Source organism: Colius striatus, chromosome 10 (genome assembly GCF_028858725.1).
Source record: "Colius striatus isolate bColStr4 chromosome 10, bColStr4.1.hap1, whole genome shotgun sequence".
NCBI classification, from domain to species: domain Eukaryota; kingdom Metazoa; phylum Chordata; class Aves; order Coliiformes; family Coliidae; genus Colius; species Colius striatus.
Genome location: NC_084768.1, coordinates 4,475,506 through 4,493,640, shown reverse-complemented (window position 1 = coordinate 4,493,640; position 18,135 = coordinate 4,475,506). Strand labels below are relative to the sequence as shown.

At 45.0% G+C, this 18,135-nt stretch overlaps 1 protein-coding gene across 3 annotated transcripts; it reads right to left on the bottom strand.

The window, feature by feature from the left end:
- Positions 1-549: 549 nt before the first annotated feature.
- SRSF11 (serine and arginine rich splicing factor 11) lies at positions 550-17,841 on the bottom strand. 3 transcript variants are annotated; one of them, XM_062003189.1, is made up of 13 exons: positions 17,781-17,841; positions 17,513-17,662; positions 13,215-13,348; positions 9,156-9,265; positions 7,704-7,796; positions 6,464-6,513; positions 6,013-6,140; positions 5,042-5,123; positions 3,826-3,957; positions 3,257-3,346; positions 2,664-2,759; positions 1,976-2,114; positions 550-1,869 (listed from the first exon to the last, which is right to left on the bottom strand). In XM_062003189.1, the coding sequence occupies exons 2-13, from the start codon at positions 17,638-17,640 to the stop codon at positions 1,672-1,674; spliced, it is 1,380 nt and encodes a 459-aa protein (XP_061859173.1). In that variant the 5' UTR covers positions 17,641-17,662; positions 17,781-17,841; the 3' UTR covers positions 550-1,671. The 3 variants fall into 3 exon arrangements, with proteins under 3 accessions (XP_061859173.1, XP_061859172.1, XP_061859174.1); XM_062003188.1 differs by lacking the exon at positions 17,781-17,841 and having other exon boundaries at positions 17,513-17,742; XM_062003190.1 differs by lacking the exon at positions 17,781-17,841 and having other exon boundaries at positions 550-1,866; positions 17,513-17,741.
- Positions 17,842-18,135: the final 294 nt, after the last annotated feature.

The following is an 18,135-nucleotide window of genomic DNA, read 5'->3' as shown; positions in this document are numbered from 1 at the left end:
TCACACACACCTCTCTGGATTGACAAAAGACTCAGTTGGTAAAAACATCTGGTACATTTCTGCAAATTCTAAAACGATGCTGGAGAGCTAAATGGCAAATTGCACCTTGCCTGGGGCCAAAGGGTGGGTTGGAAAGAGGGTGGTTTGACTCCTCACCTTCCCCATGTTCCCCCACCACTTAGGCTTTCATTCCCACACTCCCCAGTTGCAACCAGTAAGTATTGGGGAGCTGTGGGCAGCCTGTGCAGCCGTACTGGCGCCTGCTCCTGCATCCTCCCTGCCAGCCTGAAGAGGTGAGTGTTCACAGCTCGAGGAAAATACAAAACATTTTTACAATTAAGTATTTCTTTTCAAAAGTCAGTGTCCCATCAGCCCTCGCCTCCCAGGTAAGCCCGTTCCCCCCCAGTGCGGCCATTCTTTGTTACTGGGCTGTGGTGCAGCTCCAAGGTGCTGCAGTGCTTACACCCTCACTACCACGTGACCGAAGGAGGTCACATTCCACATCGTGGTGTAAAGAAATACCAGCAGAGTTTTATAGGAACATGAGTATAAGTTTAAGGGTTTTATTATCAAAGTTCTGTAAAACAATTTCCGAAACTGTACATCAACATGGCACAGACTGCAGCCTACTTTTGTCTTTTTACCTGCACAAAAGTAAAAGCTCTGGAACTTGTGTAACTAAGGAAACAGCTTTGCCTAACTACTTTGCAGATAACATGGAATCACTGTGTGCATAAGGTTACTACTGCAGTGACAGTAAACACAAATTGATTAGTTTATACAACTTGAGATCAAGTAAAAAGTACATTATCAAGTAGACTTGTTTTTAAAAGCATAGGAAGGTCAGTTTTAAAATGCACTACCTTTTTGCAACGTGTTTAGCTCATTAACAACTAAAACGACCTGGATGATGAGAACTGCACCCATCAACCTTTAATCACTGGGCACAGATCACACAGTGCTCCTACTCCCCACAGAACGTTAGGAACCATCACAACTGGCCTGAGGTGGATTTGAGCTGATGGATTAAAAAAACAAAAAAGCCCTCAAAAAGGTTAGTGCATTTCAACTGTGAAAGCCAAATAAAACCCACCAGGAAAAACAAAACCAAACCAAAGGAACCCCAGCCACACGGCTTAAAAAAGAACAGAAACAAAGAACTATCTCTATCAGAATGCTTATTTTCAGGTGTACTGTCATTTTTTTTGTGTGTGTGTGTAGTCACACTTAAGACCCTTCAGTAGATCCACCATGTTGTAGGACTGGAGAAGACGGAGGATGTTTCTGCCATGATCAACATGCAGTCGGTGCATTCCCTATACTGCTCTATTACTGCAATGGATCAAACTCTAGGAACACTACCGTGAGCGAGCTGATTGACTAGGGAGGTCATACACACACAGTCCATGCCTGCTGCTGATGCATGCAGCTTTGACTTTGCTTGAAGCATCACCAAGTTAGTAAGAACGGCCTTGGCCACGCAGCCCGTCCGGCCACGCCGCACACGGTCACCTTCCCAAGGCTTCTGATGGGCGTTAGTATCGGGTTTACAGACCAGGAGGAGCTTAGGGCTGTGTACAGCTAGATTCAGGGTTAACAGGTACAGAGAAAAGAATCACAAAGGAATGACACTGGCGCACATCTGCTGCCACGCTCACCCAAAGGCAACACTCAGTCACTCATGTCCATGTCCTCTTCGTGGTGATCGTCCCCGTTCACTTTGGACTCCCGTGCTGGATCTCCGCTTCCCTTATCACTGGCGGACTCCTTCACTTTAGGAGAGGAAGAATCTGCCATCTTCTTTTCTTCCTTCTTCTCCTTCTCGCTGTCATACCCTTGTTCTTCTTCGTCATAATCCCTTGTGACCTGCTTTGCCGAGATAAAAACAACAGGTAAAACTTGCTGCCAAAGGCAGTGCTGGGCTGCAGGTCAGCGCTGCCCTGCAGCCAGGGGCTGGGCAGGGTTCTAAACATACTTTCACGTCTTTATCGCTCTCAGATTTCCGTTCTCGATCCTTCTCTTTGTCTTTGCTTTTCTTTTTCTTGCTTGTCGACCGCTCCCTCTCATCTCTGCTTCTCTCCTTGTCTTTATCCTTCTTTTTTTCCTTTTTATGTCTACAATGATAAAGTACACACAAGAATGAAACCCACCATCCCAGACTGTTAGCCACAGTTGGTTACAGCACTGTGCTAGGATGCACCACTGCTTCCAGAACATCACCAGACATCCCAGTTCTTGGCTCTGGATCAAACACTGCCACCACAAAGCCACGTCCAAGAAACACCATGGTAATAGCAACAACAGTACAGCTTTGTATGAAAGCACCTCGAGTTCAGCACTGAGAGGGAGAGTTCACAACATGCTCAGGACCACCCAGGAAGTCAGGTGAGCCCCTCCTGTACAAAGCCAACTGAGTCAGAACTGTGGTATCCCCTACTCCTCAACCCTGAACGCCTCTAACACCAACAGAGCACTAACAGAGACACTACGCCTGGAGCTGCCTCAATTCTGCTAAAAGCAGCGCCAGAGATCCTCCCTCTCTCTGAGTCAACCCGTGGGCTCAGTGTAAGGAACACACCAATAGCCCATCTTCCTCGGCTGGAGTTCACACCTTGGGAATTTACCCCCAGCCCCCATTTCCCCTCAGCCAGAGGCTCCCTCACCTCCTCGGGGACGGGGAGCGCGACATTTTCCTTTTTGGAGACCTGGGTTTTTTCGGTGACCGTGATCCACTCCTGCTTCTTCTGCGGCGTCTTTCTCTGCAGGGGAGACACAGCAAAGCTTTTGCATTTGTTTTTTTAAGCTACAACTGCATCTCTGCCTCCAAAACAGCACTGCTCCAAAGCTTAAACATGTATAACTCAAACTGGGTATTCACTATCGGCGGTGCTGCCAAACCTCCCCAGCTGCTGCTCAGCAGTAGTTCTTTCCTGTTCTACCTCCACCGCTGCCTCTGGCTCTATGACAGATACTGATCCTCTTTGCAAACAGTGTCAGTGACCTCAAAGCACGATACTGTGAATCAGAGCAAGCTGACACTATTCTAAGCCCAAACAAGATTGCCAGAAAGTTACAATATCAGGGAAAAAAAAAAAAAGCATCATCTAGAGAGGGGCAGATGGAGCCCACGTGCCTTTGTGCACCCAGCCAGTATCCCCAGAGCAGCAGCAGCATCCCACCACACACAACGTTCTTTCCCTTGAAGTGGAGAACAAACACTGAGTAGAGACCAGGAGAAGCTTTCCTGTTACTGTACCTGCTTGTGCTTCGTGATCGTCTAGTTGTGCTGTAGCTTTTGGGAGGAGTTTTAGAACGTTTCTTTTCTTTCTCTTCCTTCTTTTTATCCCTTTAGTAAAATACAGATTCAAAGTTTAAGTCAAATAGTTTGGCTATGCAGGAGAACGAACAAAGACATGGCAACTCCACTAGCTAGCACACACAGAGTCTGGTGTTTCTGCAGCCAGTCACACTGTCTTAGTGGCAGCAGAGATTGCAATTCCCTACAGCAAAATACCAGACTGGCTCTTTTACAGCTCTGTGTGCTGCTGGTACACAACCTGCAGGCCTGGATGCTCTCCCTGCCTCTTTGCAAAGACACTGGCCAGGTGCTGCAGCCAAGGCCTGGCACCCGCTGACTGACAGGAACTGCACATGTGCAGGATGAGCACAACAGAATCCTGTGAGACACTGTGAGCCACTGGTCCATTCTGCCTCAGGTTTTTGTTTGTTGTGAGGTTTGGCTGATTTTTCTTTATTTTTTTAATTATGCACTAAATTTAGCAATTTAATTCCTCGGCCATGGAACAGATTAACTGAAGCAATTACCTGGTTTTGGATGTGCTCCTGGACCTTCTGCTTCTCTCTCTGGAATGAGATCTTCTTCGCCTGGGACTTTTAGATCGCCTCCTGCTTCTTGACTTTGAATGGGACCTTCTCCTTGATCTGCTTCTCGATCGTCTACCGGGAACACACGGTGCGTGGGAGTGAAACACAGCACATTGTTAGCTACCATTCAGAATCCATCTGCTCACTGCTACAGATACCATGATGCACAACGACAAACACGGACAAAACAATGTAGAGAGTGGCAAAAGAGTCGTGTTGAGTCCACCAAGGAAATGGAGAAAGGAAGCGCACAAATGCCAAAGAACAATGATGCTGCCGTCAGCTCGTATTACCCTCCCTGTAATAAAATATCAGTCCACAGCAGAGGAAAGCTCTGATGTTGAAGTGTGAAGACGCTCACAGAGCACTGAACCAGACAGAAGCCAGTCCCTGAATGTGCAGACAGGCAGTACAGGTGGGACAGCCACAGTTAAAATGGCTTTGCAAGAGCCGATAAGGCAACAGCACAGATGAGCCACGTGTCGCGTTTGGGAAGGACAATATCAGAGCCATGAGTCCAGACACCTCACCAGACCTGATCTCCAAGTAAACCATACCCTAGAAAATGCTGTCCCAGGCACTTCCACTAAGCTGAAACTGCTGCATGTGAGACACAGCAGCCCAAAAGGGAAACATTTACATACATAAATAACTGCTCAGAGAAGCCTCCTGGTACCTACTTCTAAGACAAATTATAATTACCACACAATCACACTGGAAACAGATGGAGGAAAGAACAGAGGTTTAAGGAACTGATGAAAAACGGGCAGCCTACACAGGCTCGGGTGTCACAGGCTGTGTAAAACCAAGGCTCTGTGCTAAGGTGTGGGTCTGATACAATAAACAATTTATTGTTCAATAAAATCAGAGGCCAAACATAGCATGCTAGGAACAGGTGACCTGAAGTTCCTCCTGCAGTAGCTCAAGGTATGTTTGAGGCCTTTTTTGCTATCATCTCTTTCCCATCGTTTCTACAAAACCAGAGGCAGGTGTCCATCTCACACCAGTCTCACCAAGTCACAGCCTCAGCTTTCCCCAGGCCCTTTGCATTCCTCCCTCTGCCAGCCTTCCCTAGTGAAGTGGCACTTCCAAGCCATATTTTTTAAGGAATTCCTTCAGCTATATGTTTTTCTCTTCAAGTAAATAAGTTAACTACCTGTGTCTAGATGAAGAAGGTGTCCTCCTCCTCCTCGAGCGTGACCTTGACCTTGAATGCCTCCGCTTTTCATCTTTTTTGTCTGGAGTTAAAAAGGAAAAGCACAGTAAAAACCCCCAATGTCATTTGAGTAGTCAAACAGATTTTATAAAGCAAAGAGTTTTGCTCCATACTATTGTTAGAAATAAGATAAAGAAAACCTAAGGAATATTTTGACATTGGAAGTTAAGGTTTGATCTATCCATTCCCTCAAAAGCTGGCACAAAGAATGAACGTGACAGACACTTGTAGGTGACATAAAACCAAGCAAGAAGTAGTCAGAATTCAAATGCTGAAGTCTGTTAAAAGGCTCCTTAAAATCTCAGGCTCTCTGACATTTGCTGAAGGGCTAAATAATCTCTCAAAGTATTGTTTTGAGTTTCCTACAAAAAGCCCCAAGCAGAACAACCAGCACATTTTTCTGGTACAGTAAAGAGCAGGAGCTCTGTTCTTCCCTGAAAACCTTCAGGAGGCTGCAAAACTGTATATTCAGTGTTCCACGTTACCACTCCTCAGATTTGGTGGCTCTGACATTTGTGGGTGAGCAGCTTGTTCTAAAATAAAATCTACTGAAATAAGCTACAAAAATATAAAGAGGAATTACTTCCAAAGTTCCACAGATTGGAAATCAAAGGCAAGGAAATCATCCCCAGGAACAAACATCACTGGGATGTCAGGGGCTCAAGCCAGTGACATCTCAGAGGTGGCGGTATGGACCTCAATCGGGAAGCTGAAGCATTCAAATCAAGTGAATTTGGGGACAAACAACAGATGACTAATTCCCTGCATCCTCTGCAGGCCACATGCAGCAATCACACTGTAGGACAATCTGAAACCTGCAGAGCATCAGAGCATTAAGCCAGTATTTTGCAGACCATTAGCTTTTATCACATACCACGTATGGAAGGAGGTATCCTACAGCTGAAGATTACCTGGCTCTATAGCAGCAGAAATTAACGACTGTGCTTCTCGTACTCTTTTCATTGCTTCTTCTATTTCTTTACTGGAGGTATCTGATTTCAGACTTGGTGAAACGAGACCTGCAGCTACGTGGTTCAGCCTGGTAAATAAAGAAGTTTAGGGATTCAGTATTGAGTTGCTATTTGCTCCCTTCAGCTGTGCAGGACGGAAGGTACTACTGGCACCTTTCCATTAGAGACACAGGAGTGACAACAATGATGTACACAGAACTGAATTTCTGCTTCATTTCCTCCCCCTCTTTTCTCCACCACAGCAAAAACATTCTGCACAAGATTCCCAAGACACTGGTTTCTTCCAATCATAATTAGATTAATCAGGACAAAGATCAGATCCTGAATCCCAACAGGCATCCCCCAGACCAAGTGTACTGCACTATCAGTATTCGAGAACACCGATGCTTACTTTGGATCCACTGTGCTCATGAGCTTTAGTAGCTGATCTGCTGCAAGAGACTGGGAGGGGAAAGAAAAAAGAAGTTACAACCATGTTGGAAGATGTATCTGCTTAAGAATATTGTCTTTCTTGACCATACCCTCAGCAGTGGCTAAAGCAGAGGTCTCTATAGATGAACAAAACCAAACCAAAACACCCCCAAACAAATTCCTGGCAAACACGAGCATCGTTCTGGTTCAAAGCCTGGGGATGAGGGTGTGAATATCACAGTGAAGTGCTGCTTAGGTACTCTTTCTTCCACAGTAGCCAAACACAGGCCCTTTCCTGGACAGAATCAAAGCACTTTCAAGTAAAACTACACTCCTGGTTCCCACTAATTTGCTTTATGGAGAGGCAGCTGTGTGCTGCTCCCAAACAGTTTGTTAGAATCAGCTGCCTCAATGGCCACAGGAAGCAGTCCTCCAGCATATCAAATACATAGTTTTCTAATATGCATTCAGAATGCCTTTTTTCCCCTCTATTTCTTTCAGTATCACCGTTACTTGCTTGTTACCACACATGGCATGCAGGGAGAGCATGGGAAATGATGGATCTCTTAGCAATCCATTCAGTCCTTGCTGCTTCTTGTACCTGTGAAACATGACTGTACCCTGTACCCTTAAACACTAACTCAATACTCAACTATTACTTAGTACTTAAAGTTCAGTGCAGTTCAGTTTCAAGCCCACCCCTGTCCAGCAAAGTCTCCTCTGTCCTTTCTACACCTACAAAAAGCGAGCTTTGTTTTTTAACTAAGTACAAGAGAGGTTCCTGGCTTGATAATGACACATATTTCACATCACTAGTCACATTTTTTTTAAGGTCCTTACAGTATTTAATTTAATGCTCCTATAGATACTATTTATTCCAATCACTCAGTGGACTTTTCAGGCAATGGCTGTTAAAACAATGAAAATTACTTTTAAAACAGAAGAGAGGGCAGCAAAAGAAAAAGTGTCACATAAATCTGCTATGCCAAGAAACAAAGAGGCCATTCCAGTTCTAAAAAGTCTGAAGAACCATCAGCCTGAGCCAAGTCTTTAACAAAAAGGAGGACTTTGTAACACTTATTGAAACCTAAGTATAGTATTTCCAGATCTTCAGCTCGTTCTGTCGTGCACTGGTGAGCACACCCAGAGCATCACGTGTGTTAGTTCATGCCATGGAGGGGTCAGGGACAATCCAGCAGATTTTAGGAAGTGTGCCATACCTGAGAATTTAAGTTTGCTCCAGGAAGCCCAAGAGCAGCTAGGGCAGGATCCAGAGCAGGAGCTCCTAAAGCAGCTAAAGGAACAGCACCAATCTGTAACAAAGACAGCAATCAGAGAAAGACATCTTCTTTGCATAAAGAGCTGTCTCATCAGGACTCCCAAGCATTACACATGCAGAAACCTGAACTAGGTCTCATTCAGGCTTCTAGCTACAGGAAACATTATGCTAAGGACACTGACAGTACTTCAGTTTTCCTTATTCAGGTGTTCCAAAGCACAGTACATGAAAGATTTGTTTTTTCCCCTATTAATAGTCTAAAATGAAACTCGGTTGGCTCTGCATCCCAATGGATAGGGAAAGAAAAGAAGAATAAAAACAGGTAAAAAAGTAAAGCATTCCACTACAGTCAAGAAATAGCTTACAATTAATTCTTTTCCAGTGTTAAAATGAAAATTCACAAGTTTCTGAGCCAGCCACCTCATACCTAAATCAGCTTAGGACTGAAATTAACATGTCATATAAAAAAAAGGAGAATATTTACACCTCTGCAAATTTCTCTAACTTGGTTTAAAACTGGCAAATGGGTTGAAAAGCCACTGGCAGAATCAGTAGGATGACAGCAATAGGTCTGAATTCCTTAAATGAATCTTCTATGAGAAGCCTCATAAAAGAAACACATTTTTTGCCATTTAAAGCGAGATGGTCAAAACAGCCACTGAAACAAAACACACTGTGCTGAAAAACCACATGAGTGTAAGTTACCCAAAGGCTGAGCTGTTGCTCTCCCACCCTTCCTTCTTGCTGCCTCCTCCAGACACCTCAATGCACTGCCTCCTTTTCTTGAGTTTCAAATATAAACTTGAGACTTTCCCCTCTACATGCGGTTAACGACCTTCTGGGTGACTCCATGGCATGTGCATCTCTCATGCCGTCAGAAATCCTAACAGGAGCTACACAGAGAAGAGCTCAGCGCCAGCTACAACGGGTTTGAGAACTGCTCCTCTTCCTCGTGAATTCCTGTGTATTTAGCCAACAAGCAAAAAGGCTACATGCTTTGCCCTCAGCTGGAGTACTAACAGAAGGGATCTCCACAGCCTGTCAACTCCTTCAGGTTCATGGACCAAAACCCCACGACATCTCCACTGTTTGCCAAACCTGCCTGTAAGCGTACAATGGCTAAAAGAAGGATGACAGAGAGGTGAAGACAGGGCCCCTGAGATACCAGAAACATCCCATTAAGGAAACGAAAGTATCTCATCTGGCAACTCAGCACTGTTTGGCCACAATTTGTGTCAGACAGCTGTAACGATCCATCAGGGCAGATAAGCTAAAACATTCTAGGAATCGGCACTAGCATATCATCCTATCTGTCCTGGGAAAAAACAACAGTTAAGTTCAAATCTAATGTTCTAAGCATTTCCCTTGACTTCAGCCTCACTGGAAAGCCTACCTGAGAAAGTGGGTTGGGAGTAGGCAGGAGTCCACCTCCAGGCAGCAGACCTGCCACCGCATTAGCTGGTGCCAAGAGAGACAAAGCCTTAGTCTCATCAGGAATAACTCCTGCAGAGAAACAGCCTCGCGTTAGAATGCATTCCATCTCAAAGGCAGAAAATACACAAATACACCCAGAAAATGTCTCCCTGATACACCACCTGAGTTTGTTGAAAGTACTTATGTTGGCTAAAATACAAAGCTTGATGTCTATTAATATTTATCATTAACTTTTTTGTCAGAATGAAACTTCAATGTGTGAAAATTTGACTGTTCCTTTTTCTCTACAAATGGTTAAGTTTCTAGAGCAAAAAAATAGCACAATACACACTACTTTTTTGTTAACACTGCCAAGATTTCATCACCTGTACTCGATTTTTAAGTCATGAACCAAACGTAAGCAAGCACAGTCGGTTCTCCAGGGGTGTGCTCTCAACTTTCAAAAGCTGTTTTATGAACAACGACTCGTGTCGGCTGCTTCACTACAAAGCACACAGAAAAATCAAGATACACAAGACAAAAAAAGTTTGATTTAGGGGTTAATAATATGGTACAGTTCACTATGTTTTCTTTTACACCTACCATACAAATTTTGCAAAACTTAAAAGAGAAGGTATGGAACTATTTTTTTTTTTGGTTGAATCAAGCGTAGGGCTTTTGCTGACTTGTCAAATGACAACCAAAGTCTCTGGAGGTCTCCAAGCACAGGCTGTGTGTGTGTGTCTGTGGGTGCATACGTACAGGAGTGTGGCACATTCCTTACCTGCGCAGTAAAATGCATTTGTTCCAGTATGTGCCATGCTTATTGTACCAAGAATGCTGCTACATACTGCCCATTTCAGAAGAAACTTCTGGCCCAAAATCTTGCAGCCAACTAAGACAAGTGTCTTATTTTACTGCCTGCTCTGCACGTAGAATTTTAAGGGTCCTACTATGGAACAAGTAATTATGTAGGTATTTTAATTCTATCCAACAGCAAAAGCCCTATACAGATGGATTAATTTGTTAATGTGCCCAAGCCCCCAGAATGAGAGTTCAATAAAACAATTTTACTATATATTTGCAAATACCAGTAGTGTTTCTGTGATACATATTAAGAAACTGCATCTCATCATAAAACATACAATATGTACAGGGCACTTAAGAGAAACTGGATAAGCTGCAGAAGAAAACTGTTGGGTGGTATTTTCAGCAGGGCCTGGTATATAGTTCAGGCTGAACCAGGGAAAAGAACTGTAAAACACAACAACAAAAAAGAAAAACCACTGTTAAATAAAGGTAATGGTTCCTTCCACCTATACTGAGAAGTGCCGATAATATAAACAAATGTATAATACACAGCACTGTTATCTTGCTTGTGTCATTGAGCTGTCATCAATTTAGACACCAAAAGTTATGGAGGGAGAGGGGGGGAAAAAGGTCATTTAGATAAAGGGCATTAATGCATAAATATATTAACATACCTACAGAGAGATTATGGGGTAATTTTGCATGCAAAATTATGTCTCAGAGGATATTTATCAATTACAGCTAAACATTTCAAATTAGCGCAACTACAACATTTCTGGCATCTAAATACAAATGCTCAGACTTATCTCGAGACACCTCCTAGAAGATCTGCATCCATTAAAAAAAAATCATGCATCTGATCCTCTTTTTTTTTTTTCCAAAGTATTTAGAAATAAATAAACTACAATTTAAAAAAAAGCAATGAGGCCCCTCACCAGTTAATTTTCATGCTTCAAGAGTTTTTTTTACTGCTGCTTTGTTAGAACCATGAAATACTGCATGAATGTGTAGAAATGAAAGAAAAAGAAACAGACAAAAGAAACAAACATTAACCAAAGAACCTAAATACCCCCCCCAGCCATCTTTAATCTTAAAGAGCTCCTTCCAAATCTAGGAATAGCACAGAGAAAATTACAAATACTAAACCTTACCGTAGACTTTGTGTTTAGCTCTAGAACACAAAGCAACAGCCAACACCAAAATGTCTGTGTATGCTAAAACTGGAGTGCGCTTGTGATATAGGGGATAATTATTGCACTAAACAGATAATAAACATTTGCTTTAGTGACAGGCAATATTCACACAGAATTATCACAATAGAAAATAAAAAGATCAAAGGGCCCAGTTCAGCACAGTAGTTAAGCATATGCCTGGCTTTAAGCACGTGAGCAATTTCACTATGGCTTTAAGAACCTTGCTGTACAGTGCTTAATCAGCTTGTTGAATTGGGACCCTGGCAATAGGCATCTGCAGGGAAAATTTAATTCCAGCACAGGGACAAGAGCACGTGGGTACAAAACCAGGGGCACAGCTTTATCGGCTGAACGTATCTCTTGCGATACGTCACATCGTGATGCCCAAACCATCAACATTCTGAACTGCTAGAACCCTGCAAGAAACAGCCCAGGAGGAGCTCCCTGATTTAAACAGGCCCATCAAAATACTCCATTAATTTCATTTTCTTTACACAATCTGAACCAAAACTAGGAGGCAGATTTCTCTATGTGCCAGATTTATCCACCATCAAGCACAATGGACAAAGAGAAAAATGGCTTTATCCTTCTTGGAGAAGTTAAAACACCACCATTCTTCACCATGGGCCTCAGAGAGTATTTCAGTACTGACCCAGCCAGACTGTTGCTGTCTCACGCTTTAGTACAAAGACGAGGACAAGATGCCTTTCAACTATGCTGCTACACCTAAACTAGCAGAAGCAGAAGCAGTAGCTCAGTGGCCGTTTCAGAATGCGTTCTGTGCTCCCACAGAGCAGCACGTCTCAATCAAAGGTCATGCTGCAGATTCCTACATCCCAGAAACTAAGTTTTCAGATCTTTCAAGTTAAAGGAATATAGAGATAAGACAGCTCCCCAGGCTTCAAAAGACAGCCTACAGCATCACAATGTCTTGATTACAGGTCTGAACCCAGGCCATGTACCAAATTTATTACGGCAGAGATTTCATTTAATTCAAGACATCTGGGAAAATCCATCATTTCAGAAGTAAATCAAGAAACAGTACAATGGAAATCAGTTACTTCTAAAGCAAGTCTAGAAGAGTTTAATAAGACTTCTGTAAGAAGAGGTGTCTTCTCAGCACTTTGTTTTTAAGGTAAGTTCCAAAAACCCTGCTCATTGCCTTTCAAATTACTGTAACACCCTAAAATGTAAAAATAAAAAGAAGAAGAGAAAATGTAGTTAACAAGTGGTTACACCAGGAAAACACTTGGGGACTTGAGTGCTTGCTGGCCTTTAGTTAATGTCTAGAATCCCCTGTAGCTGCAGAGGACCCACTGTTTTTCAGTCATCTGGAAGGGCTTTGCATTTGCCTTCTCCACTACAAAAATCACACACACAAATAACAGAGAAAAGAGTTTATTATTTAGTGAAATGCTATAAAATATATCAAGGATGAACAAGAAAACTTGGAATAAAAAAACTAGTACCAGTGCCCATTTGGCACCTCTTGGAAGATTTCACTTTCAGATTAAGGCATAATCATTCAAACCCTTGGTATACTGGGCTGCAAACCAGAGCGAGTGCCTCTGCAGGGAAATTGCCAGCTCGATGCAGTGGCAGCATCTCTCAGAGAAATGCTCGTCTGCTCTCCCACGCCCTCTCTCGGGGAGGGAGCAACCACTCTCATGGAGAGATTTACACCTATGTGAAAGTGGCAAACACTCCCTTATGGAGGCAGAATTTCCTTACAATGTCGACCTGTTTGTGTTAAGTCTCTTTAGGGAAATACCTCCTTGAGACTGGTAAGAGAGCAAAATTTGCAAGTAATTCTGCCTAATCCTCTCAACTTAAAGACCCACAGCATCAGTAAGAGGTAAACTTCCCACTTTCATTCCGTGCCACTTGATTAAAAAAATGCTTTAAGCCACAGGCCAATGGCAATATACCAAGGGTTTAAAAACATTCATATCTTACTAACCCTCATTTTGGTGAACTATGCTGGAATAAAATGCCATCACACAGTGGCTTCATAGACCATTAAACAATTCACAAACCTTCTGCATAGGGTACGACTATCAACGCTCTGTCAACGAATACAGTGTTTGTCAGATGCTGGGCCACAACTGCCGAGTCAGGGTCATGGAACTTTACAAAACAGACACGCGACGAAACAGGCAAAGGAGAGTCACTGAAAAAGAAAGAAACACGTTACTCAGACGGAAGCAAGCCTGGCAGCAGGGCTCTGGGAACTTCTGTGGTCTCCCCGCTTTCACCTAACAAAGACATTGCAGGGCACTTGGGTACTTCTCTAAGCAAGAGCACCACTGCCAAGTTTTCTACCAAACGTCACTTTGCGTGACTACAGACAGGAAATGACACTGAGTGAGGCCAATTCACTGTAAAACTGCAGACCTAGTTTTGTTGCCTCATTTGTAACTAGATATTCATTCTACTATACAATGTGTCTATGACCAGTCACCTAAATGCAAACTAGTTTTCATGACTTGACTCTGGAAAGGGAAGGAGACAAACAAAAGCTTTGCTCTGGAAAGACACCGAGTTACCTGCAACACATACCACCTAAGTTAACAGTAACAGTAGTATTACACTCTCAGCTTCAGACCCCAAATTACTTAAGGTAAATAACAAAATGAAGAGGGTAAAGATTAAAAGACCACTATGAAGCTGTGTTGAGAAGTAAAATCATTCTGCTTCTCTCCTACCCAGAACTACCAAGGTGACTCTGCATGGATGTACACTGCTAAGCACACATCTACCATTCAGCAGGAACAGAACTAAACACAAAGCACTTCAAGGAGCTCAGGGAGGCAACGCTACAGCTGAAATCTCATGAATAGGTAAGAAGTTCCCTATAGTTATCAGCTAACACAGACCTCTTTATAAGACAGGTCTGTACTCATACCACTGCTCAAAACGAGCATGTCAGCAGAGCTGCTTAAAAATCCCACACATGGAAAACCCAAAAAGAGAATGTGCAAGTTTTGAGTCACCCGAAAAAGAAACCAAACCCAAAACTGCCTACTTCCTACAGCAACAAGAGAGGGTTGTAGGCTGTACAACTGTGTCACATGTCCATCCCCTTCCCTGAAACAAAACCCCCAAAAACCAGAGGCAGAATCAACACGATAAAGGTCCAGAATGGGTTTCCAAAGTCAACATATCCTTAAAATAGTGCAGCTTTTGCTTTAATCAGACATATAAACTAAAAGGCAGCAACAAAAATCAATACGCAGACACAACTGTGCAGCAGATGAGCTAAATGCTGCCTCCAGAAGGTACAGGGCAGGTGCTGAGCAAAGTAGCAAGTGCCAAAACCCTAGTTTCTATGCAAGGCCAGAGTATGTGTGCTGTTTAGCTCTGCCCTCAAGCACCAGATGTACAAAGTAACCTAAGGAGGTAGCTCTGAAAAGTATGGGCTAATTCTTCCCCACACTAACTAGATTCCCAGAAACAGTTACAAGACCAGCTCTTCAAAATGCATCCCACTGACAAAACAATGTTATCTGGGTTGAGGAACCTTGATCAAGTCTTTGAAGCACTGAAAGCACAGAGAGAGTTGTCTCTGTGCACAGAGAAAGGAAAATTACTTCGACATCAAAAACAGACATCCAAGATCTCTTTCTGTTAGTGCAACTGCCAAAAGCTATTCAGCCTCCACCAGCACTGAGCACAGGTTCAGCCCCACATGCCAGTTACACAAACTCAACAACTGCCCTAAATATCAGATCATACTTTTAAAAATGTAACTTGACATTAAAAACTAGACTGGAGCCAGCCTACTGCAGCTTTTAAAACAGTAACATTAGAAACATCCACTTCATCCAACATCTTGGAAAGTATCACTGCAGTGATAAATGGCACAGAGATAAAAACATGCTCCCTTGTATCCAGGAATACAGAGTAGCTTGCCAAAATGGTGCTTTGGCTTCCCTCCTTTGCATAAAAACATCAAACCCAAAGCAGCATTAGCAGGCAGTGTTTAGCAAAAGTCACAGTAGTGAAATGTTAAAGGCAAGTAAATCAAGGAGTTATGGCACACCCAAATGGTGTAGGAATCTAAGTTCTAAACAATTAATACATGAATGCAGTAGGATATTTTCAAACCTTCTTACCATGTCTGTTTATAACATGGGAACTCGAAATAGAGTAGATGCTGCTCTGGTACATGAGTGCCACTGAGGCTAGCTGAATCGACCAACACAACTGAAATCACATAAAGTCTGCTGCTGCAGCCTGACATTTCATATAAAACACAGATTTCATTTTAAAAGAGCTATTTCTGCTCTAAAGCCCAAGCTGTGGCTGAGTAAATTCATCAAGTACAGAATGTTCTCAACAGCCACAAAAAAAAGGCTATCATTATTCTAATTCACCAGAGATGCAGAAACTCAGTAACTCTCTCTCTCTCAGACACCGTGACAATGAACGCAGAGACACGGGATGATTTACTGGGGCTGCTGGCTGAACAATGCACCCATTCTTGAGTACACTAGTCCTGAAATGCAGCAGACAGACAGGGAAACACAACCTCTGTACCAGAACCTCAAACTACTCTCTCCACCGACATCTCTATTCCACCAGCATCTTACACATCTGATTTTTTAAAGGGGTATTTCTGCTACTTAACATGAACATTATTACTGAGGTAAAATCAGGCTAAAATGAATAGATTGTCCATGCAAGAAAGAATCCCAGTACAGTCTGGGCCAAAGAGATTCAGCTTATGAAAAGAATTTACAGGTTATCATTTACAACCTGTACCACCCCAAAAAATGGGTGAACACTATAGGCAGGGAAAGGTCAGGACATGAAGTTGAGAGAAGGAAAAAACCCAAGTAACAGAACCTGTAACTATGGGAAAATACATTCTTCTTCAGTGTGAAATACAACTGGAGATACTATAGCATCCCAAGATCAGATCCCTGAGCACTCCAAGCAGAGCACAAGCCCTTGGCTGCTCTGAACAGACAGCAACACAAAGGAAATGCCACAAAACCACCCTACAATGGTAAGGTTAAAAATTAACCCCCAAAAGGGGAGAGCAAAAGGAGAGCTGCTGGGCTGGGCTGTGGATTTGGGCATTACTTGTAGAGCAGGTCATCCCAACATCACAAAAGTAATCTTTTAACAGATTTGTTAATGTGTATCTAAAACTACAGCTTCAGAAACAAGTTTCACCTATAATAATCTTCCTTAAAAACTGGACAAAATATTACAGTATGGAGAAGAAAATCAAGTAACTGCATCTGTTTAACAGCGAGTTACTGTGCTGGCTTGGCTGCCAAGCATTTGTGGCTCTGCCTCAAGTACCCCAGCTACTGACAACCCGTGTCTGGCACTGTCGCTCATTTCAGTTACACACATTCCATTTCTTTACACGCTTCAATTGCCAACACAAAATTGCCCAAATCCAACCCAAAGGAACTACAAGAACATCAGAAATACAGTTTCTGCCCAGCTAGCAGGATGGGTGATCTTCCTGGTTTTGTTTGTGCCAGCAGGGATTGCACGATGGAGGAAAAAAAACCCAAACAAGCTTTGTGACAGCTTTTTTCTTCCTAAAATAACTCCAAATAAGTCTTCAGTACTAAAAATAATTGGCAGTGTTCTTGTTTGATTTTTCTTCAGTCAAACAACCCTTGCTCATCGTGGCAAAAAAGGAACCTTTTAACTTCCATACTACGTTTGCAAATGCTCAATGTGTAATGGTACTGGGCTCTGTAAAACAATTCAACCCAACAAGACCAAAACCTACGTCAGCACCTAACCAACAGAAAAAAACCCGGTATGTTACTTGAAAGTTAGTGACCACCTGCCCATTTCGCACAAAATTCTGTGCACGGATTCCATATTCATAGCAAAATTGCAGCTCTACATCTGTACCCCGCCTGCAGTTCTGGCGGTTCCTGGCAGCAAAGCTTAGCCAGGAAGCCCTGGAGCAAGCAGCTCCCAAAGAAAAACGCGCGTCTGCCCGGAGCAATCCCGCGTGTCGCTGCGTGCCGTAACCACCGTCTTTCTTCCCCACGCACGTGCGCTGCGCAGCGCAGCCACGGGAATATTCACCGTTGTGAGGAGCACGGAAACTCGCACAGCCGGAGCAAGAAATGAAACCGCGACGGCGGCTCCGGCTCCCCGAGCCGCCCTCCCCCCGGGCAGCCCCGCGCCGCAGCGAGCCGGCGCCGAGCCGGGGGCGGGCGCAGCCGCGGCCTGGCCACTTCGCCATGGAGCCAGGAGGCGGGCCGCCGGCCTTGCGCTGGGGGAGGGGAGGCGAGGCGCGGCGAGGCGGCGCCGGGCCGGGCGAGGCGGGGAGGGGACGAGGGCCGCCACTCACTCGGGGGGGAAGAGGCGCAGCTCCTCGATCTTTCCGAGGAAGCCGAAGAGCGTCCGCATCTGCTCGGAGCTGGCGCTGGGGGAGACGTTGGTGACCTGGATCACGTCGGTGCCGCTGCTGGAAGCCATCGCGCCGCCGCCCGCTCCGCCGCTACACACGCACGGTGGGGAGGAAAGAAGCGCGTTACCCCCGGGCGGCCCCGCGCGGCCCCGCTCGCCGCGCCCCCCGGCCGCCGCCGCCCCGGCCCCGCGCGCCGCCGCCGCCTCACCAGCCTGCCCGGGCCGCAGTATCCCACAATGCCCCGCCGCCGCCGCCCGCGCACGCGCGCGGGGCCCGCGCCGCTCCCGCGCCTGCGCCTGCGCGTGGCCCCGGCCCGGCCCGGCCCCGGGAGCGCGCGCGCACCCGCACCCTCCCCCCCACCGGCCGCCCCCGCGCACGCGCCCTGCTCGCGCATGCGCGGCCGGGCCCGCCCCGCTTCCGGCCGCCCGCCGCCCGCCCCCGCCGCCCGCCTCAGGGCCGGTGGGGTGCCGCCGAGCCGCCCCCTTCCCCTCGCCCTGCCAAGCCCAGCCGCGGCCCGCCGCACCTCAGCGCCGCGGCCTCGCGGTGTGTCCGGGGCCGGGCGC

Bases quoted from the DNA above. Each gene is read 5' to 3' on its own strand.
- SRSF11 (XM_062003189.1), bottom strand. From the start codon at position 17,640: ATGGCTTCCAGCAGCGGCACCGACGTGATCCAGGTCACCAACGTCTCC. The intron at 6,514-7,703 runs GTATGGCACACT...TTCCCCTCCCAG, and splicing joins GAGCAAACTTAAATTCTCAG to TCTCTTGCAGCAGATCAGCT. The intron at 3,958-5,041 runs GTAGTTAACTTA...TGTTCCCGGTAG, and splicing joins CCTTCTTCATCTAGACACAG to ACGATCGAGAAGCAGATCAA.